Consider the following 22162-nt stretch of genomic DNA (forward strand, 5'->3'; position numbering starts at 1 on the left):
TGGCTTCCTTTCTGCATTTGTCTACTGTCTTTGAGGCATCTTGCACAGGGGCCGGTTCCCCGATAACGCTCACTCTTAGCGCGCTAAGAAGACTCAAAAGATATATCTTTCCAAAGTTGTTTATGTTCCTAAGTGTGTTCCCCGAAGTGTCCCTTAGGAAGCTTCTTAACACGCTGCCTCTTACGTTCGACGTTACAAAGGCGCTGTCCCAAGTGAAGGTGCTGAATTAGTTGGCATCGATTGCTCAGGAATCGATTTTCTACTTCACGCGAAGGTGCATGACGGCGTTAAGAAAGACAACACGTTCTATGCAAATAAAACATTCCTCAAATTATTCCAGTAACATTTATTTGAACATAGTTTAAGTTATCAGTAAAATATAAACTATTAACTAAATTATCAAATTGGCAGCCTAATATGTTCACACGATATGTTGTGACGGGTAGACTAACCGGGTATCCCTCGCTAATCATCCACCCTCCTTATCCCGTTGTGCCACTTGTGCCGCTTCTTGATGGGTTTAACGACTTCTAAAAATTATGTGATACACTTTTATATTAATGGTAAGGTACCTTACAATTATAATTGATTGGCAAGCAGCTGCACGGCTACGCGGCCGGCGCCGTTTTTGATTCAATACAAGGACACGTTGGATCGCTGCCATAGGCCTAGTTGGTCGCTTACTGGACACCACCATGCTTACCCATTTATAGATCTTAGCCATTTAGAGGCAAATTCTTTGCCAGCTTTTAATTATCAAAAGTGATTGCCAATTTGAACGCTTTAATGACATTACGAAATAGCCTAGGCTAATTACCACCATATTAGTTCTGATACCAAATAAAGTAAACTTCATAAATAGGCCTGCATCCATTGCAAACATATTTTATTATTAGTCTTAAAATGTTCATAACATAAAATCATCGTTGAGCCACAACATCATCAACATACTGTACCATAGTTTGACTTGTACTGAGCTGCGCTGATTTCTAAAGACTGCTGCACAGTGGCGGCGACTAGCGTCTTGAGAGCTCAAACAACGCTAAGAGAGAGCTACGAATGGTCCAGACCAACCTTACGAAAGTGTGACTTACAGAAGATATACTTAGCGTACGAACGTGTCGGGAATCATGCCATAACGTTAAGAGAGCGGTTAAGGAATAGGTTAAGAACTACTTAGCGATAAGAACGTTTTGGGGAACCGGCCCCTGCATAATTCAATATCATGATTTATAAAACAAAACACAATTTAACTTTGTAAAAACCAACCTGAATTGACATGAATCTAGCTATTAGTCAGTTTTATAGCTGTTGTTCAGCTTTGAATCAGAAAATATAGTTTAAAATTATAGCAATAATTATAGCAATTATATACAGTAACCTCCAGAATTATTGGCACCTCGGTTAAAGTTGACTAAAAACTGGTATAAAAAAACAATCTGTTGGTGATTTATTGTAATCTCACAATGAAAGAAATTAGGAAAAATCCAACCTTGAAGGGAAGCAAATTTATTTGGAGAAAAAGGAAAATCTCATAAAGAAATAAATATTTGTAACAAAAACACATTGCTCACAATTATTGGCACCCCTGCTTGTAATAACTTCTTAAGCCTCCCTTTGCCAATAAAACCCCATAAAGTTGGAGAATACAAAGCAAGGGATTTAAGACCGTTCGTCTTTACAAAATCTCCCCAGATCGTCCAGATTCCTAGGTCCACACTCCTCTTTGACTCACCCTACTGTTTTTGGGGAGATTACATCACAGACGTTGCTAATCTGAGGTGCTTGACGGTGGTGAACGGTATCAATACAAGGGTCGCGTTTGGTGAACGATGTCAAGGGTCGCGTTCGAGCGGCTGCAGATCCACCAGCCGGCCAACAGCGTCGCACCCCCTCCCTTCCCTGCACCAGCGCACGCCACCGGGCACCATGAGGCAGCATCACTGCGCTAAACACAAGGAAAGCGAAGACTAATGCGAAGTTTGTAAGTAGCAAAGACTCACAGATTAATGCCCCCCTCGCTGACGCCACAATATACACGATGCAACTCGCATTCTGCAATGTCGATGTGTTTGTTTGAGTGGTGTTATCCAGGTCATTTTATGTATGAGGAAACTGGCTTATCAGAGTGAGTCTGCAGATCTCAAATATCACTCCAATAAAAACTTAAGTCAGAGAAAAAAAATATGAAAAACGGGTGCGTGCAACATGTTGTGTCATGAAGGTAATACTCGTGTGTCCATGTCTTTTGGAGTAGGCTACGGTTTGGAACATGAAGGTAATAATCGTGTGTCCATGTCTTTTGGAGTAGGCTACGGTTTGGAACATTCATGAAGTTATGTTCACTAGGGGTGTGAACAGGGGCGTAGCACCAAATTCTGGGCCCTATGCACAAGTGGTGGCCATGGCCCCCCCAACCAACCAACCACCGGCTGTAAGCATGAAGCATGAGGTTCACAACTAACTACTATCTAATCACACATTGAATTAATCTAACAACTCGGTATTTAGGAAATGGTTTCCCTTCCCTGTCTTTTGCTGTGATTTTATTTGTTTTTTTTTGTTGCTGCTGCTGCATCACCCTCTGTGACAGTTTCTGAAACTGAGTGTGATGCGTTTCACAAGTTAGCTTTGCTACTAATTTGACAGCCTTTCCTCATGAACCTATATAACATTGAGCCTACTAAGTTAAGCTATTAGCTCATAATAATTTTCGAATTAGTAGGCTATTGAAATGTTGTGGTAGGCTATAAATCAGGCATCATGTTATTTGTAATTTTGTGTTAATGCTGTTTTAGCACTGATAATCGCGGATTCGCGGTGGTATTGAAGTGTTTTGTAACCTTCAGGAGTTCATTTCATTTGTAGACTATTGCTTTCACATTGGGCTCACCTTTCTTGGGAAAGACGGCTGTTAACACTTGTTTTCCCTCATTTCTTTTTTTCTCCCTTTCTTGCCTCTTTTCTTTTCTGGGAACCGGATTTAGCTTTCTTAGACTTAGACATCTTCACACCGTGACCGTCTGCATTGCCGCTTCGGCAGAATGAACGTTACTTCAAAAATGCGCCTAGCAGGGGAAGGCGGACTGAACCATTTCGTGCAAGGGAGAGGGTGCCTGCCCTCAAACAATGTTGGCTTGGACACAATTTAATACATCAATCAACTGATGCATTTACCCGAAATATTTGCATCTATATTAGTTAATAACATTTATTAAGATCTTTAAATTAAGGAAATTATTTATTATTAAGGAAAATAAAATTCAACTCCTTAGGGGCCCTCCCCCCACTTGGGGCCCGGGTAATTTATTCCCACTTGTCCCCCCACTACGACGCCCTTGGGTGTGAATCTCTCATGTAAAAGACGATTCGATTCGCATCTAGATACATGGGCACGATTCGATACATGTTCATAAAAAACGATTCAGTACGATTCGATGCAATTCGATGCAGTTCAAGTATGGAAAGTTTTCTGAAAGATTTTTTTTATCATTTGCTCAAGGTGCACATTCATTTTATATTATCAGTTATCATGGTCATGGTTGTCAATTAGGCAAAAACATGTGTGAATATGATTATCTAAACTGAGGTTTGTTTCATATACTGTATTGAAATGAAAAAAGAATAGTCTACATTTCAGTCAAGCACAGCAGCAAATACAACATATTTTTTTATAGACTATCTGATTGTTTTCATGGAGCTGTAGCCTTGTTGAGGTAAGACAATACCGAAATAAAATAAAACAGTGCTTAAGACACTCTTGGCCTTTTCTCATATAGCCTACAAGAATAAAATAGGCCCACATATCAATGAACTCTCTGGGTTTATTTTGTTCCAACGGTAGACCTAATGCAGAAACCTATAATGCCACAAGTCTGAGTGAATATGAACAAAATAATTGGCTAATAATTTGTGCATCGTTTTAGCAAGGGCCAAATTAATATTTAACATTAAGGAAATCCCTTCGTGAAACGTAAGGCTATACTCTACAGACTATCGTTGCTGTTTAGTGTTTAATTTCACGCTGGATTTTGAAAAACAAAAGAGTAAAAACTGTAAAACAAACGACCGAGTGCGAGTTGTCACGTGCTTAAGTTGCAGTAGATGTATGGGTAATGAGATCATTTGACAACTTTGGGCAATGAATGTAGCCAAAAACGAACTGCATTACCCACAATTCCATGCCACGTGTAGTTTCAAAACCGGATGTGGGATGAACGCGCTGCTTGGAACGTAAATGAGAGTCTGAGCGAGCAGAAAAGGTTGTGAACCGATTCATAACAAGTAAATCGATATAACGACCGGTTCATTTCAGTTTTATTCCGATACGGGGCTTCACGTATCGATGTAGCCGTATCTTACACGTTAAAAACGGATACCGATACGTATCGGTTAATCTTTACACCCCTAATCTGAGATCTGAAGTCTCACACATTGACCATGACAGACCTCACCAGACCTCATCAGCTGATAGGTGGATTTATTCATGGATATATATGGATATTATTGATTTGTGTGTGTGTGTCTGTGTGTGTGTGTGTGTGTGTGTGCACGTGCGTATGTGTGTGTGTGCACGTGTGCATATGTGTGTGTCAGAGGAGGTTCCTTCATTGAGGAAAGGGAGGAACACCCTCCCTAAAATTTCAGAGAAAAATAAAAAATATATAAAGTGAATTACTAATCTGATAAATTACTGTTAATATTACTATTTTTAACACTTTGAATGAACAAAATCGTTCCCCTAGGTCAAAATGCCAACAGCACCCCCTATCGCAATTGAAAATTACTGTATGGAGGAGCTTCCTCCTCAAGCCCCTCATTGAAGTCCATTATAAACGGCTCTGACCCCAGCGGCTCGTGAATCACGTCGTTTTCAATGGCCAAGGGAGGAAGCTCCTCCGTACAGTAATTTTCAATTGCGATAGGGGGTGCTGTTTTTAGCGGCAACGGTGCAAGAACGTTATCTGCAGTCATACAGCTAAGAATCTTGTGTTGAACGGAAAGCTTGTTTTTTGCTCGTGAAATAAACAGTACAATGGAATCAGAGGACAATATACATCTTTTATACTTTCAAATACAGTGCGAAGGTTAGGATCAAAGCAGAAAGACCAGTTCAAAAAATTCATATTCCAAAAAAAGATGGTAAGGCTAGTGTAGGCTGCTGAATGCTACATCGTATGACAAATGGCTAACTGGTAACGTTAGCACAGAAAACAATCAGCTATAGCCTACAGCTGCTGTCACAAACGTGGACAGTTCATTTGGTGATAGGAGGCTAAAACATTTTTGGATAGTTATGCGTTGCTATAATCATCCAAGTTATGCCTTAACTAAACAATTGTTAAATCATGTTCTTGTTGTTAATATGTTATTGTTACTAACTGTATCTTTGGATGGTAACATTGTTAATGAATGTTTCAGACCATGATGCATTCCTGTAATGACGTCTTCAGTAACATTTGCCTTTTGAGTATAAATTCTCACCTAGCTTACAACCTGTCTTTAAATTATAGCGATTTGGCTTTAAAAACAATAGCATGTTACAAATAACCACATTTAAGGTCTATTTTTTAATGGTAAATAGTTACATGGTTTTATAAAACAAGTGTCTATTTTTAGTGTTAAAGACTTTTCTGCAAATGTATTACATTGAGCAAAACCTCCAGACTTTTCATAATTTTGCACATCTGGAAAACAGTATTTCATAACTAGACCTACATATCTTCCCTGACTTCCCAGACCTAAATTTACATTTATTTACATTTACATTTATTAATTTAGCACTATTATCCAAAGTGACTTATTGCACAACATTGCCAGTTAAAATGCTACATAGTACTGCTGCTATAAATGTGCCGGGGTAGGTGGCCTACATCTATTCACATATTGCCACCAACACCAATCAAGCGGACATTCCTTCCTCCGTTATTTTTTTAACCACCGGCCGCCACTGGTGTGTGTGTATGTATATATGTGTGTGTGTGCGCGTGCGTGTGTGTGTGTGTATATATATATGTATGTGTGCGTACGTGCGTGTGTGTATGCGCGTATATGTGTGTGTGTGTGTGTATGTGTATGTATATGTGTGTGTGTGTGCGAGTGTGTGTGCGCGTGAGTGTGTGTGTGTGTATATGTGTGTGTGTGTGTGTATATGTGTATGTATATGTGTGTGTGTGTGTGTATGTGTGTGTGTATGTGTATGTATATGTGTGCGTGTATGTATATGTGTGCGTGTGTGTGTGTGTGCGCGTGAGTGTGTGTATATGTGTGTGTGTGTGTGTATATGTGTATGTATGTGTGTGTGTGTGTGTGTATGTGTGTGTGTATGTGTATGTGTATGTATATGTATATGTGTGCGTGTATGAATATGTGTGCGTGTGTGTGTGTGTATATGTGTGTGCGCGTGCGTGCGTGTGTGTGTGTATGTATATGTGTGTGCGTGTGTGTGTGTGCCAGCCCAACCCTAAGAACTGTGTGACGGTGGCGGTGTCGTCGCGCGTGCTCTTCAGCATGGACGTGGAGCAGCAGATCTACGAGCAGAAGGGGATGGAGGAGTATCTGGCCCACCAGCAGCAGCACGAGATGGAGCCCCTCCAACCAGGCCCTGCTTTCCCCTTCATCAAGGTGTGGCACACACACACTTATGCACACACTTATGCACACACACACACACTTATGCACACACACACTTATGCACACACACACACACACACTTATGCACACACACACTTATGCACACACTTATGCACACACACACACACTTATGCACACACACACACACACACACACACACACACACACACACACACTTATGCACACACACACACACACACACACACACACACACTTATGCATACACACACACACACTCACACATACACACATACAGTGGGCATCGCTTTCAAATGGCCACTTCAGTCGCGCATTACGAGGCGTGAAGCTGCGTGAAGCTTTAGTACCACTTTCAGCCACTGTGCGTCGCTCTGCCACTGTACATCGCTCTGTCAGTAGCCTGACTGCCGCCCCTTCTGAAAAAGCAGGAGGCTACCAAACATAATTGTTACCGAGAGGAATCCCAGCCTACGAATTCAATAACAAAATAAATCATGCATAATTAAACATTACCTCATTAAGGCTACTTGGGTATGGCTTAAGGCTTGACTACACGGTGGTAGCGAAAATCGAAATCTGCTATGTTATTGTCAGTGTTGGGGGCAATGCAACTACGCAAATCAAAACAGTGTCTTAATTTACCCTACTTTTTGACTGCAATGTAGTCAGTTGACTGCTTGACATGTCATTTTTATTTTTCTGTTTCTGTACAATAAACAAATACATCTGCTTTATGCCGCAGAATTACTTTCATATTTGGCTGACTGCAGACGCGCCACTTCCCTTCCCGTTATTCCAAGATTAAGATAGTAGCCTATACAAAAAGCATAGGCTACTATCATAAAAATTCGTTAAAACGAATAGCTATTTGCAATTTGACAAAACACTGGTCCTCATTTTGCGAATGCGAGGACGATATGAGCCTGTTGCATTTAGTTAGATGTCCGAGTCACGCATGTTTGAAAACCACTGGCTCGTAATCACAATAATTTAACACACGACAGTTGGATAGCCTACTTCATCATGTCCCCATGCCTACATTTTTGTGAGTAGCATAGAGATTGTTAAAAACAATAAAGTAGCCTATGTCTCTCCGTTTGGGACATCGAAAACGTATAGCCTATTTTTAATAGGGTAGACTACCGTCGGAGATGCTGACTGGCAAAGGCCTCGGGATAACACGTTATCTCCACTATCATCAGTAATGCCCCTTGATCAAAGTGGGGAATTAAATAAAAGTTTGAGAACCACTGGGTTAACAAGTTACCTGCAGTCCAGAGCAATATTCTGATGATCGGCGATGATATCGGCAAATGTTTGTTTTCCAAAGTAAGAATTTCACTTGACCATGCACCTTCGACAATGAATAGCTCATTACACTTGTTACTGTTAAACGTAGGCCTAACTGGTATCATTACAAACATTATTCTGTGTCCTAAAACTGGCATATTTTATGGCATTGTGTCATGTAAATTCGTTGCAAAATCTAGAGAAATGTGTGAGGTGGTCTGGTCAGCGGGGGACAATTGAGACACACATTGGATTGTGTTATTACTTGAACATTCCACACATATCCACAGCTGTGGTAGGCCTATCAGGGGCAGGAGGATTACTGTTAGCGCAGGCTTTATATAAAAGTCTTCAACAGAAGGCCTCGAATGCAGGCTTGCCCTGTGGTTTGCGCAGCCTACAGTAAATAACAGACCCGCCACAATGTGCGGTATGATGCTTTTTTACGAGCAAGATGTTTTTGGTGCCCTACGCACACTGCATGTTCTTAAATAACAATGATCATCAGTAATATTCGACCATTCATTTGTGTAAATGGGCAAGCGTGACCACCTTGATTGGCTGATGATTGTAACGCGGGCATGATTCCAAACACCTCCCTTACGATAATGAGTGACAGGTGACAGGTGTCAGAATGCGTGCGCTACACAAGGACGGAAGATGATGAATAACTGGGGCCGTAGGCTATTCACAAAGGCTTTTATCTTACCACTAGGAGTAGGCTACTCCTAAATCGCACTAAAAGATTTTAGCTTGGAGTTTTCTCTTAAAAGTTATTCACAAAGCCTTTCAGACAACTCCTAAACTAGGAGTGAGTCTTCGTTGCTATAGATGACGTCATTACTCATGCACGAGCTTGACTGAAGTGACCACCTTGATTGGCTGACGATTGTAACGCGGGAATGATTCCAAACACCTCTCTTCCGATGATGAGTGACAGGTGACAGGTCGGAGAATGCGTGCGCTACACAAGTAGTGAGAAGGAAGATGATTAATAACTGAATAAAAAGGCCTAGCCTAAATGAATAATGAGTAAGGCAAAACAAATAGCCTAGTAGCCTAATGAAACATACGGATTGATGTAGTATCTTTGTAACATTATTAAATTATTATGTTACTATGCCTACGTTTGCAAAAGAGAACATTTTAATTTGATGCACATAATGTTACATTTAATTTACATTTTGACAATGATTAGCCTAGTTTTGGTTGTTGTTGGTGGCGTTATTGCATGTTAGTTATGCCTACAATGCAAAATTGCTTCCTCACTATTGAAAGCTGCATAGGATTTCAAAACACGGCAAAATGCCGCAGGTTTGTGAATAGGTGTGAGTTCTTTTAAGCTGTCAGAGGTGGGAAGGTGTGATTTGTTGGGGGCAGGGCCGAATTAACTGGTCACAAATGTCTGATGGCCCCCCTTCCCCCCCAGCCAACGTGAATCGGGTGGTCAGTTAATAGGCTGAAGATTTTTCCTGCCATTTAAGGCAGCGGTCCCCAAACACCGGGCCGCGGCCGGTACATTCCTAACCGGGCCGTAGCCTACGACATGAGTTTAAAAAAAATGCATGCAAACTAAACTCAATTTAATTCGCAATAATGTCACGTTTTTACATGGCATAGGCCTATATGCAGTTGTTTGATTGCACACATGTTTGCATTTTGCCAGGTCTATTTTCTTACGTCTGTCCCGCCTTCAACACTTTACATATTGCCTTCAACGCTGCGCAGCCTCAGGTCAGCTCACTTCACTTGATCAGTTCTTGGCGAACGGTAGTGTCACACGAAGTTAGCTAAACTGCTAGAATGAGCATCAAAAAACAAGCATCTTTAGCAGACACTGGCCAGGGTGTTTAAGTTGCGAGAGCCGCTGCAGAGATTTTTTACAGAAAAAAAGTCACCGTTAGCTGCACATTTTAGTGATGAGGACTGGGTGTCAAAACTCGCTTACCTATGTGGCATATTTGGGTTGCTTAATGACCTCAACCTGTCACTCCAGGGGAGAATGACGACTGTCTTTAAACTGGCAGATAAAGTCGCTGCATTTAAAGCCAAGCTTGATTTGTGGGGACGAATGGGGACGGGGTGTATTTGATATGTTCCAAACAGTAGTGGGGGTTTTGGGAGAGACTGAGGCAGGGCCCTTTCTCTTGCAGCTGGTGCGCGATCACCTTGTTGCGCTTTCAAATGAGTTTGAGCGTTAGGCTACTTCCCATCCTCCAAAGATCCACGGCAAACCAATGAGTGGGTCCGCAACCCATTTGTCAATATCCCGAATAGTCCTAACATGTCAGCGCAGGAGGAAGAGCAGTTGATCGAAATTGCAAATGACGGTGGTCTTAAGAGTGTGTATGAGGAAACCTCTCTGGCGGGTTTTTGGATCAAAACCAAAGCAGAATATCCCGAGATAGCCGTAAAAGCGCTGAAAACGTTGCTACCATTTCCCACCACGTATACGTATCTATGCGAGGCCGGGTTTTCTGCAATGACTGCAATTAAAACCAAATTGCGCAATCGACTGGACATTTCAAACACACTGAGGGTGTCACTGTCTTGTTGCAGGGAACAAGCACAGGGCTCCCACTGATTATATTCATAATGCATGTTTAGTTCCCATGTTTTGTTCCCATATTTTGTTAAGCATGTTCACACTTGATAGATGTAGCTTCAAGTTGTTCAATTTTCATAGTTCATATTGTTACATTTTCACTTCTTCAAGTTCACGTTTTTCACGTTTTTAAGAGTTCGTTACCTTCACTGTTCATACATAACTGGAGCTAGTTCTTTTCAAGTAATGCATGCACAACACATATGGAACATGGAACCCCCGAACCCCCAATATCCCCCCCCACGGTCCGTGAAAAAAAAAATGGGAATCAAACCGGTCCATGGTAGGCTACGTAAAAGGTTGGGGACCCCTGATCTAAAGCACGAGCGCATCTGTGTGGCCAAGCCTCACCAAGTAGCTCGTTTGTTTACAACTACATTCCATTTAATTAAACTGCTTTATAGGCTATGCCGAAATAGTTGTCAACATTTTGAATATTAGTGTCGGGTGAATTGAAATGTTCTCAAAGTAGCCTTATGGCTGAAAGCTGCTTGGGATCCCCCCGTCAAGCAATATAACCATACAAACGCGCTTCCTGCACTCATTGTTTCAAAAAACTGAACTGAAGAGCTGTGGACGGCACGGAACGGTATGCCCAATGAAAATAAATTAACGCAACGCAATGCAACACAACACAGACACCGCTTCTCTCGCGTCAGTCACTGACATGAACAAAACACAGAACCCGCTTCTCTCACGGCAGTCACTGCAGTAGCCTAGAATAAATGCATGGGGAAAAACACTTCCCCATGACAAAGACATCGTAAAACACTGAAAGTTAATATTTTGTCACTAGCAACGAATCGGAACTCCCCCTATTACCGTCGGTCCCGTATTTCCACCGTCTTGCGTGTATGTGTCACTTATATCCATTTCTATACAAACCAAGACAGCGAACTCCTAAAGAGACGCAACCACCAACACCATAGGTGTATCTAAATTAGCTATGTACCAAAAATGACATTTTACCGTGACTCAAAGAGCTGTAAACAGTGTTGTAAGGCTGCGTGTACACAACCGCTTGGAGCTCCAGTGGAATTTTAATTTCACGACAAGAATTCTCGGTCTAACCGTCCATGTGCCGTTAAGAACCAAACCAGATTTTGTTCAAATCTACACACCTATGGCTACTGAAAAATGCAAGGTTAATTTAGCAAATGTTATTTTGAAGTGTTAAAAAACATCGTTGTTTTAGAATTTCTGAACAAAAGTGGTGATAATTGGGGGTGTTACGATACATCTGTCCTTTGTCAATGTGTTATGTTCCAAGTAGCCTATGCGTAATTCTGCTGTCTAAAGTTGTATGTTTATGCCATTCAAGCAAGGAAAACGATGATTTGAAGACATCTGTTTCGTTGGAATGGCAAGGGGTAGCAACAGGGCAACACAGAGACAGGCCCGATGGCAGGGTTGTTATGAGAGTATTAAAATCTGGGATAGCCTATTCTACGGCAAGACAGCGGGGGAAAGTTAAAATACGTGATAAACACGGAAAAAGTTGGCATGCATTGTTTCGGTCCCCATGCACAGGGATTATTTGTCATATTATTAATCACATATGATTATTTGTGAAATTGTGCAAACAGGCGCAACACATTTGAAAAGGAAGGACTGGTAGCATGCAAGCTCACGAAAGATTGATTTAAGAACGTTATCACAGTGTGTGGCTGTGGCGCAAAGCAGCGCGGGCGGAAGACGGCAAGGGGAGGGTCATGTCTTTTTTAACAATTCTGTCGGAGGGTCATTGAACAATTTCTAGCAGGCAAGGGAGGGTCATGCAACTTTTGACTGAAGCACTCAAAATTCATCCGGTGGCCCCTTCAATAAATAACGAACAGTCCCTAGATTGCTGCTGGGCTATATGTCTTGGTTCATGTCCGTTCACAACTCATTGCCGTCAAACGCGTAGCCTATCTCGCGGTTGCATCCATTACAAACAAACATGCAATGTGAACGTCTGGGATTGGGAAGAGCACTAAATGCTCTACTGAATAAGCACGAAGTCAAACCTTTAAATGAAAAACACTCTTTAATAATCAAAAAAATAAACCGCTAATGAAGTAAACTTGTGACCTTAAAAAATCGTTTATGCCTGTAACTCCGTGATAACAGGACGTAACAGGAAGGCATTTGGCTGAGCAATGAGGTTAATATGCTCTATATTTTGTCCAAATGATGTCTGTCTATCATCGTTGCACTCGGAGAAAACCAGAATGTTTAATTTGTCCTGCGTTTCTTCTACGGCTGCAAACGGGATTCACTCGCAGTTAACCAAATATTTCTTTATTAGGGCAGGGCAGGCATATTTCTGGCTATTAAATTATTTCTAAACCAGTCTGCTAAAGTCTGTAGTGAAGTCTGTGTAGGGTTTTCCAGGCTCCATTTCTTTTTACGAGACACCCTACTCACTTGAGCCATCTACCGGTTGTTTGGGTTGATGCAGCGTCTCACTGGGAAAATACAAATTAAAGTCGCGTGATACCGCGTGATCCCACACGCGGACCGCGAGTGAAGCTGGCCAAGTCGAAGCACTGCCCACTGTACACATACACATACACATACACATACACATACACACACACACACACACACACTTATGCACACACACACACACACACACACACTCACACACATACACATACACACTACGCACACACTTATGCACACACACACACCCTTATGCACACACACACACACCAGTGTTGCACGGGTTTGGTCACAAGCGGCCCGCGGTCGCCCGATATTTTAATCAACCCGACCGCAACTCGGACCGCGAATATTAATTAGGACAAAATTATACCCGACCCTCGATCCGACCCGCTTATTTACAAAATGTGTGATTTTGGTTATAGCCTGCATGCAGTGTGACAGTAGGCCATTTCTGTAAAACAAACTCATTTATTTGTGAAACGTTATACAGTAGAACTACACATATGCAGGACATAATGTTTGCGTAGGAGAGAGAATGAGAATAATAGTGAAAGCACGCACGCAACCAGCAAAGGATAAGGTAGCCTAAACACTAAGACAAGATTTCAAGGCCATGGTCATGGACATACATTTTTCTTACAAAAACAGAAATGGTGAAGGCAGCAAGGTAGGCAAGAGAGATACATTGCTGGTCAAAACGTTAGCATAAGAACTGGTTGGCTGAATGAAGCACAAGGCTTTACTGAAGCAGATACACTGTTTAAAGTCACAGACACAACGAACCAAAGTAACTTTTACAGTGGGTCCCAGTTAAAAATTGACACTTCATTCACGATCATGGTGAATGGTGAAATGTAAGTACAACTGCAGCCGCTTGGGGGCAGCATAGTCCACTGTGGAGTTCCACGGTCGAACCAGACGGCGCATTCGACAGCAAGGGCTGTGATTGGCCGAGTTTTCAGTGCGTTTCTCTGTGTTTTTAGCAGCCCCTGCAACATGCTAGTCCACTGTAGCCTAAGCCTTGTACATAATGTTAAACATAGTTTTGGATTCAGTGGCAAGATTTCTTGATTGTACAGTGTGTCTCTCAGTAATGTTTTAAAATGAGAGCTTCGTCAGCTGGCAGTAGGCTACTTTGTCGGTAGTCATGAGAAGTTCGCTTGCTAACAGAACATAAATATGCTGCCCAGAAACCTTGTGAATAGTTCTGATTTTTTTTACTACACTAACGAGGTTGAAATATAGACTTTGCCTACAGCATCTCCTTAACAGTAATGTTAACAAAATGACAGCATTCATATGACAAAGAAAAACGAATTCGGTCACTCAAGACTGTGCCACAGCAACCAGTGTAGGCTACAGTCCTACCCAATAGGCCTACTCGAAGCAGATAGCGTTGTCTGACGGTTGAGTGGGTTAATGCACGTATTTCCAGAACAGGTCTGCAACTTTCAGGCAGTTCTGAGTTCGAATCTAGGCAGGAGCAGAGCCATATAAAGGCCTAGGCCTATTGTTATCATTTTTTGCAAGGTGTTGCTCCTGGCAATACTTGTTTATAAGACGTTTGGTGATTAATTGATAGCTGTTTTTGGGACACGTTAAACGTTCTTTATAATGAGCGCATCCGGGGAGTAAAACGACTGTTACGCGCTGTTACAACTGTAGGCTACAATGATCGCAATACAAAAATATGCGCGTGTTAGTTTAGTAAGTTTTGTGATGTTTTGCACTTTTGCCTCATGTGTTTTCAGGTTTGAGGGCTTTTTTGGCAAGATTGACCTTGGTTAGACTCTGCATATGTTATTTCTCCGTATGGAAAATAAAGTCAATTTTCGACACACGTCTGTTATTAGTTCAATAACAAGTGTTGCTTGTTAAAACATGTGACTAGTGAAACTCAAATGATTTTAGAAATATTTAGCCAAAGCCAAAAAGTGTTAGAGAAGGAGAGACGCCGGTGCAGCTCAGATTTCTTCTTAATTTTCTTTATTCTTTAGTAAAAGGTGCAGAACATTATTAAACTTTGACTAACGTTTCGATGTTCGTTAGTCAAAAACATCGACACATCGAAATGTTAGTCAAAGTTTAATAATGTTCTGCACCTTTTACTAAAGAATAAAGAAAATTAAGAAGACATCTGAGCTGCACCGGCGTCTCTCCTTCTCTCTAAAATATCTGTCCTGGCCTGGTTGCAACGGATTGTGGCCAAACGACAGAAGCGCGGAGAACCCTCCTTTGTCTACCAAAAAGTGTTACTTTGTGCCCCGCGCTCCCCCACTGCTTGTGAAAGAAGGGGATGGGGGAGGGGGGCTTAACGTGAAAAAGCTTAATGTCACAAAACGGCAACGAGTCGTTTTAGGCTACAGGCCTTCATAATGGTAGGCTACAGGAAGTGGGGGGAGGGTATGGGATGACCAGAGCCGTCATCTATCGTCTTTCCAGGCACACAGCTCGTTATATAGCCTATCGACTGCCTTAACAGATAGGCTTTGCTCTTGGGTTTGGCCTTACAGCGAACTCAATGCTCTTGTTGCTTGCAGTTTGTTAAATAAAGCGATGCAGATTACATTATTTATTTCTGATTAATTGCGTCTTTTGATGTATTTTGCAACATTTGCTTGTTAGGCTGGGCTACTGTCAATGTCCTGTACAGGTAAATGTTCAACAATTGCTGGTGTAGGCCTAGGCTATTAATCAATTAGGGACTGTTCGTTATTTATTTAATTAAGGGGCTACCGGAGGAGTTTTGGGAGCGTTAGTCAAAAAAGACGTGACCCTCCCTCGCCAGCAAGAATTTTTTCTATGACCCTCCAAAGTGATTGAGAAAAAACGCATGACCCTCCCCAGTCCCAACAATTTATTGATGCCTTAGGCTACTGGGTCAATTTGGGAGCTTGCATGCCATGACTCCTTCCTTGAAATGCCTTGAAAAGGCTGTCGTTTGCACAATTTCACAAATAATCACCGGGACCGAAACAAACCTGTCAACTTTTCCCGGGTTTATCGCGTATTTTAACTTTTTCCTCGCTGTCTTAGGAGGAGCTGCAGGGCCATCGCAAGGGGACGCAAGGGGGTGAACAAAGGCGAACACTTTAACAGGGGGAATTAATTGGGCATGAATCATTGTGCTGAACAGTATTTGTCAATGAGCAGAAACACACACGACATTCAAACTATTGATAAGATGTACTGGTCTGTATCTATAGGCTAACATTGAACAAATAAATGACACTGACTCGCCATATCCTGACTCAGGAAAAAAAACATTTTCTTGCTTTGCCGCAAACTCAGCAATGAAATCATAGGCCAGTTTGCAGGTAGCCTAACGTCTTTTTCATAGAAGGGAGAGCCCAGTCTCTCCTGTGACATGGAGGTGCGCAAATAGTTTTTAATAGCCTGTTCAACTTCGAAAAGCTTCGTTCACCCGATGCCAGTCACTGATGGCAATTTCAAAGTTCGGAAAGCTTCATCTTTTTAAGTTTTAAGTGCAGTGGCCCCTATCTGCCCCCTTTGGAATTATATCTCGAGCCTATTATAAGGTCCAGTGCGTTATGTCCTGGGATTCGGATGTGCTCAAAATGAAAAGAAAAAACACTTTTTTATAGATGGTTATGAGGAGCAATGCGAGAGAGAAATTTGATGATCATTGATCGTTGTTTTGGGACGTTAAGCCTTTTCCATAGGCGTCAGTGAAGGAGATTGAAGAATGACCATTTTTTTCTTAACTACAAAAACTCAGAGTCTAAAAACTCAGTGTCATTCAGACTCAACCCTCTTGTTGTTTTATTATCTTTTTCGTTATTGTTTGAACGTTGGCAAGCAGGCATGTTACGGTTGCAATTTAAGTGAAATTTCTACAGTAGGCCTACAACATGCTGTTAGGCTGGGCTACTGTCAATGTACTTGTACAGGTAAATGTTCAACAATTGCTGGTGTACAGGTTATATAATCAATTAGCTAAATCATTTGTCCAGCTGTTTAAACATTTTTTCGTGCTACATTCAAACGCAAAAGGTGCTTTGATATATTTTTCGTTTGAACGTCGGCAAGCAGGCATGCTTTGGTTGCAATGAATGAGGATAATTGCTTTTTTTTGCATTATTTTGAATATGACTCGCTCCAGTCTCAACAGCACGTACTTTTTCCACACGCTAAGTTCTAACACACATAGGCCTATCCCCTCTCGCTTTCTCTCTCTCCATCCCTGCACACGTTGCTTTCTTAAAGGAGCTGCACCATTTTACAACAATTGCATCTACATTTTCATATTAGAATGTTTTGTCAAGTGTAAGCTTAAACTACCGTGATCAATTTAAGTTCCTGTGCCCCCGCTGCGTCATGGAAGCAGTAAGTCAGTCGCATCAAAAATAGTAGTGGCACCCAAGTGACACCTTGTGGTTGTTTGTGTCAACTGCAGTTTGTGCCATTTCTGCTGAGAAAATGGGGTGCGTGATTCATGAAGGAACCCGTCCAAACTTAACGGGGACCCACTGTATGCATGCGCAAACCTATATGGCCTATACATACCGGTAGATATGGCTGTGTAGCCTGTGTGCCATAACATTTATGCCTGCAGGTATGGCGCGGGAATCGTGCCTAAAACCTTCCGACCGTCCATCTGATCAACCAACCAATCGACCAACCGAACGTCATACCACCCGCCTTACTTACATGTATCAGAATAATTGCCTTTTTATAAGCAGCCTACATATACCTACATGAACCTACACGTATCCAACATGTGCCCAGAATTGTTGCAACATGTACTTATTCTGTTGGAACATGATGGATACATGTAGGCTTGTGTTGGAACATGAATACATGTAGGAACACTGTACAATGTTGAAACTTCATTAAATGAACATTTATTAGTCTATTTGTGTCGTTATTAGTGACAAGCTATTGCTATTGTTGCTTAAACTATTATGCGTAATAACCATCGGCAAAACAGGACTATAACCAATTATCTGCGAGATATGAGAAATGCCATAGGCTGGCCTTACCACATTTTCTATTTCTTACATCAATAGCCTACTACCTTATGGAAGCATATGAGCCCACTTCAAATCTCCAAATATGTGATTATGTATCCTAGCCTATAGGCTAAGTTTAACAACGTTTTATGGACAATATCCCTCGGACTGCAATTTGAATAGATTTTGCTGTGCTGTGCTGTAAAAGTAGACCTACGGCCATTTCTTAGAGTGGCTTGAGATTAACATAGCCTAAATGCTGTAATGTTGACACTAACAAAGATACGTTTATTAAGTAGGCTAACAAATGAAAAGTGTTTTCAGCTTAAATGGCATGAAGGCTATATGTGGACCGCCTGGCCCTTTAAGCAAAACATCAGCAGACAGAGAAGCCCTCAGTGTAGCAATGCAGACTGTTCAGGGGGACCTGCTTATCCAACTGTGGGTCGCCAGTCGAACTGACAGGCTTATCATAAATTCGCATTTATTTCAATTTGGCTATAGGCTACGATTAAAGTTCCTATGGTTCACAACTAGGCCTACTCGCAATATGCTATCGACACTAGTTAACCACAATTTGTAGCCCTATTGGTCATGTTAAGCGTTACTTGCAATGTCAAACTAAAATCTAAGACAGTAGAAAATTATGTTTTTAATTTAATTAAGTCTTTAAACATAATTTTCTACTGTCTTAGATTTTAGACAAACAGACAAAATGCACCAAAAACAAAACCTCCGGAGAGGTAGCTACACATTTGTTGTTGCATGATAAAGCAATGAACGTGCTGGTAGGCGTTTGACATGACGTTTGATGGATCGATCCACCGGATGGTAGATAGGGAGGTTTTTGGCATCATTCCCGCACTATATGCAGGCGCCTGCTCACTAGCCTAGAAATCTAGATGCACCCTAGCGGCAGCAATGTGGGTTTGGCTCGTCAAGCTACCTGCTCACGGCAGTAGGCTAAAAGTTTAACATGGGCAGGTGGCAAAGTATCAGCATTATTTTACTGAGCGACTTGTCAATAGGTCTTGTACCTAGTCTAATAAAGCTGTTCCAGGTCAGTATATAAAGCTATCTATTGCTTGCATGAGGTCTGGGAATTGCACTTACTTGGTTTGGCTGGGAGGGCTTAGTCTACCAGTGCCGCGTTTGTGAAGAGTTGCTCTATGTTGGTCGTGCCTGTTTTGTGGCTGTCATACTTTTAAATGGCTTCGCAAGAAGTACATAGAACATAACTTGCACTACTGTCATCTTCTTTAAGAACCTTTCCAAATATTTGCCATATATGGCTTTTCCTGGAGGGGTGTCTTTATTATTCAACTTCTCGCGTCTTCAGCTTCTCCACCGTCTCCATCTCTACCTTTCCACCCATGTGGCAAGTAGGTCTGTATGCTGTATGCAAAGATATCTTTGAAAAGCAATTATGAGTTAAATATTGATGCTAGCCTTCTCGTGATACTTTAAGTATTTTTAAAAGTATATTTAATTAATTTTAACTGACCCGCCCGCAAATGACCCGAATATCATTAATTATCATTTTTTATATGACTCATAACCGCTTAATAACCGGGCGACCGATTAATTTCGGGCAGACCGCGCAACACTGACACACACACACACACGGACATCTTTACTTGAGGATCTCACGTAGACACATTCACACACACACAAACACGCACACACACACACAGACATTTTTACTCGAGGATCTCACGTAGACACATTCACACACACACAAACACACATTTTTACTCGAGGATCTCACGTAGACACATTCACACACATACACACACACACACACACACACACACACACACACAAGACACAGAAATCTTTACTTGAGGATCTCACATAGACACATTCACACACATTCACACAGGCCAAACCAAAACACACAAGTCTACTTCCTGTCATTTCAAACTAGGGGTTTTACATAAAAGTCCATCCATTGGCCAAACTAAAACACACATACACACAAGTCTACTTGACTTGACTTGTACAGACTGTACAAATGATATAAAGTCAGGGCCTAACTGATAATTCTAAATTCACTACAGTGTGTATGTGTGTGTGTGTGTGTGTGTGTGTGTGTGTGTAGGCGATAGAAACGGTGAACTCTCGGCTTAGGGAGCTCTACCCGGACAGCGAGGAGGTGTTTGACGTCGTTCTGATGACCAACAACCACGCTAACGTCGGCCTCCGCCTCATCAACTCCATCAATCATCACAGTGAGTATACTACACTTGCCAGTATACTACACTACATTGAGTACACTACACTTGCTATACTAGTTACTATGAATCACTACATTGAGTACACACTATACTAGTTACTATGGATCACTACATTGAGTACACTACACCAGTGGTTCTCAACCTTTTTTCAGTGATGTGCCCCCTCTGAAATATTTTTTCAGCCAAGTACCCCCTAACCAGCGCAAAGCATTTTTAGTTGAGAAAAAAAGACTGTCTAAACTAATAAACACATACACTATACACATACAGTACAACTTATATTTTCCTGAAATATTTATTAAATACATTTTCACTACCTTTATTCATAAGGATTTATTCTGGTCATTGTAAGTGCCACACACACATATTATATATTGTTTTTTTCCGGAGTCTAGGCTATCCAGATCTGCCATCATTTCATGTATTAGTACTAGCATTGATTTTATTTAGATTTTTAAAGAATTAAAATATAAAAAGCGTATTGTAAAAAATCTTTTCTTTTGACATGTCTTTTCTTTTGACAGCAAGCTCAGCTCTACATGCATTTCATGTATGTGTAGGGCAGACTGTCCTGAATCTGGCAATATCATTGCCACGGTGGAGGGATTCTCTGGGGCTGAGCAATTTACAGACATATGTGGTGTGTGCCTACAGAAATATATGCCATTTTTTTATTTAGTGATTAAAAATGACCTTTCTGCGCTCCATATCTGGAACACGAACTGATCTGACCTGACTTGACCCGAGTTTACGTGTGTGTGCCTGTCTGCACTCATGATTCTCTACAACTTTTTACTGCATTGCCATGAACAAAGTAAAGGCAAAAAAGGTGTTTCTTTGTCGAACAAATTCGGATGCAATGTGAGCCTTGAATTGAATGCCACGCAGGAATTTGCTAGGATCTCAAAACCGGATTATGAACATTCTTTGCCATAGAGAAACACACAATAGCATTGGATTATAAACATGCTTAGCCACAAAAACGTGAGGTAAGTCGAGCTATATGAAGTTATTATTTTGCTGTCACTTCGTCTGTTTTATAGACCAGAAGGATGTACCTGGTATCAAATGATAGCTCTGTGTCTCCTCTTTCATCTGACATGCGTGCCATATCTATCCGATATCAGGTCCGCGAGTAATTCAAACAAGAGTAATGGGTGTGCAGTTGGTTTTTGTACATGACGTTATAATTTTGCAGTCACTTCGTCTGTTTTCATAAGCCAGAAGGATCGACATACTTGGTACCAATGGATAGCCCTGTGCCTCCTCTTTCATCTGATATGCTTGCCATATCTATGCGTTCGCGGGTTCGCGAGTAATTCAACTCGCTGGGTGCGCAGGTGAACGCAGACTGTAAATATGATGCAATTTGATTTAAATTTTTTTTAATCTTCATACTTTAACGTACAGACAAGTGTGTGGTCTCGTTGGAAAGCCCCACTTCTGCTCTGTCACACAATAAAGACTTCTCGCTGCTATGAACAGTTGTGGAGCAATGTAACAGAGAAGAAAGAGTGTGTTTTTTGACGCACTTTGCGTCAATCGGCTATTATGGGTTAAAATCTCACGTACACCCTGGAGTGCCTTCACGTACCCCCATTTGAGAACCACTGCTCTACACTCTAGGGCTTTGACTTTTGCCCAAAAATCATATTCGAAGTTCGTTTGTTTATTAATATTAAAATTTGAATATATTCGAATATGTATTAATAATATTTTGACCATTAAATGTCTTCAGTAAGACCGATATTGGTATCAAACTTAAGTTCTATATGCTCTGTCCACCAGAGGGCAGTGTATCAGTCAATGTCAATAGACTACGTGCACGAAAGGCTGAGGGCTCTATTTTGTGTCCCAGCGCAATTGACTTTGTATACTCGCGCTTTTGTCTTTCCTATTTTGCAGTCAGCGCATATTGGAATTTTCCCTCCACAGGTACGTGCCTGTAAATTAGGGAATTCGATTGCGCCCACGGGGGCGGTTCAGCGAAAAGAGGGGGCGTGTTCCGGCGCAAA

At 41.5% G+C, this 22162-nt stretch overlaps 1 protein-coding gene across 1 annotated transcript in view; it reads left to right on the forward strand.

Moving 5' to 3' along the window:
• nt5c1ab (5'-nucleotidase, cytosolic IAb) overlaps nucleotides 1-22162 on the forward strand; it is a 51494-nt gene that overhangs the window by 1939 nt on the left and 27393 nt on the right. Inside the window, exons 2-3 of the mRNA XM_076293358.1 lie at nucleotides 6457-6624; nucleotides 20012-20141. Coding sequence (XP_076149473.1) covers nucleotides 6457-6624; nucleotides 20012-20141 — 298 coding nt within the window. The remainder of the gene's footprint in view (nucleotides 1-6456; nucleotides 6625-20011; nucleotides 20142-22162) is intronic.

Source organism: Alosa pseudoharengus, unplaced genomic scaffold (assembly GCF_046254945.1).
Source record: "Alosa pseudoharengus isolate Yale_2024_CS ecotype anadromous, Long Island Sound unplaced genomic scaffold, YU_APseudo_1.1 YU_APseudo_1.1_scf_2, whole genome shotgun sequence".
Taxonomy (NCBI): Eukaryota; Metazoa; Chordata; class Actinopteri; order Clupeiformes; family Clupeidae; genus Alosa; species Alosa pseudoharengus.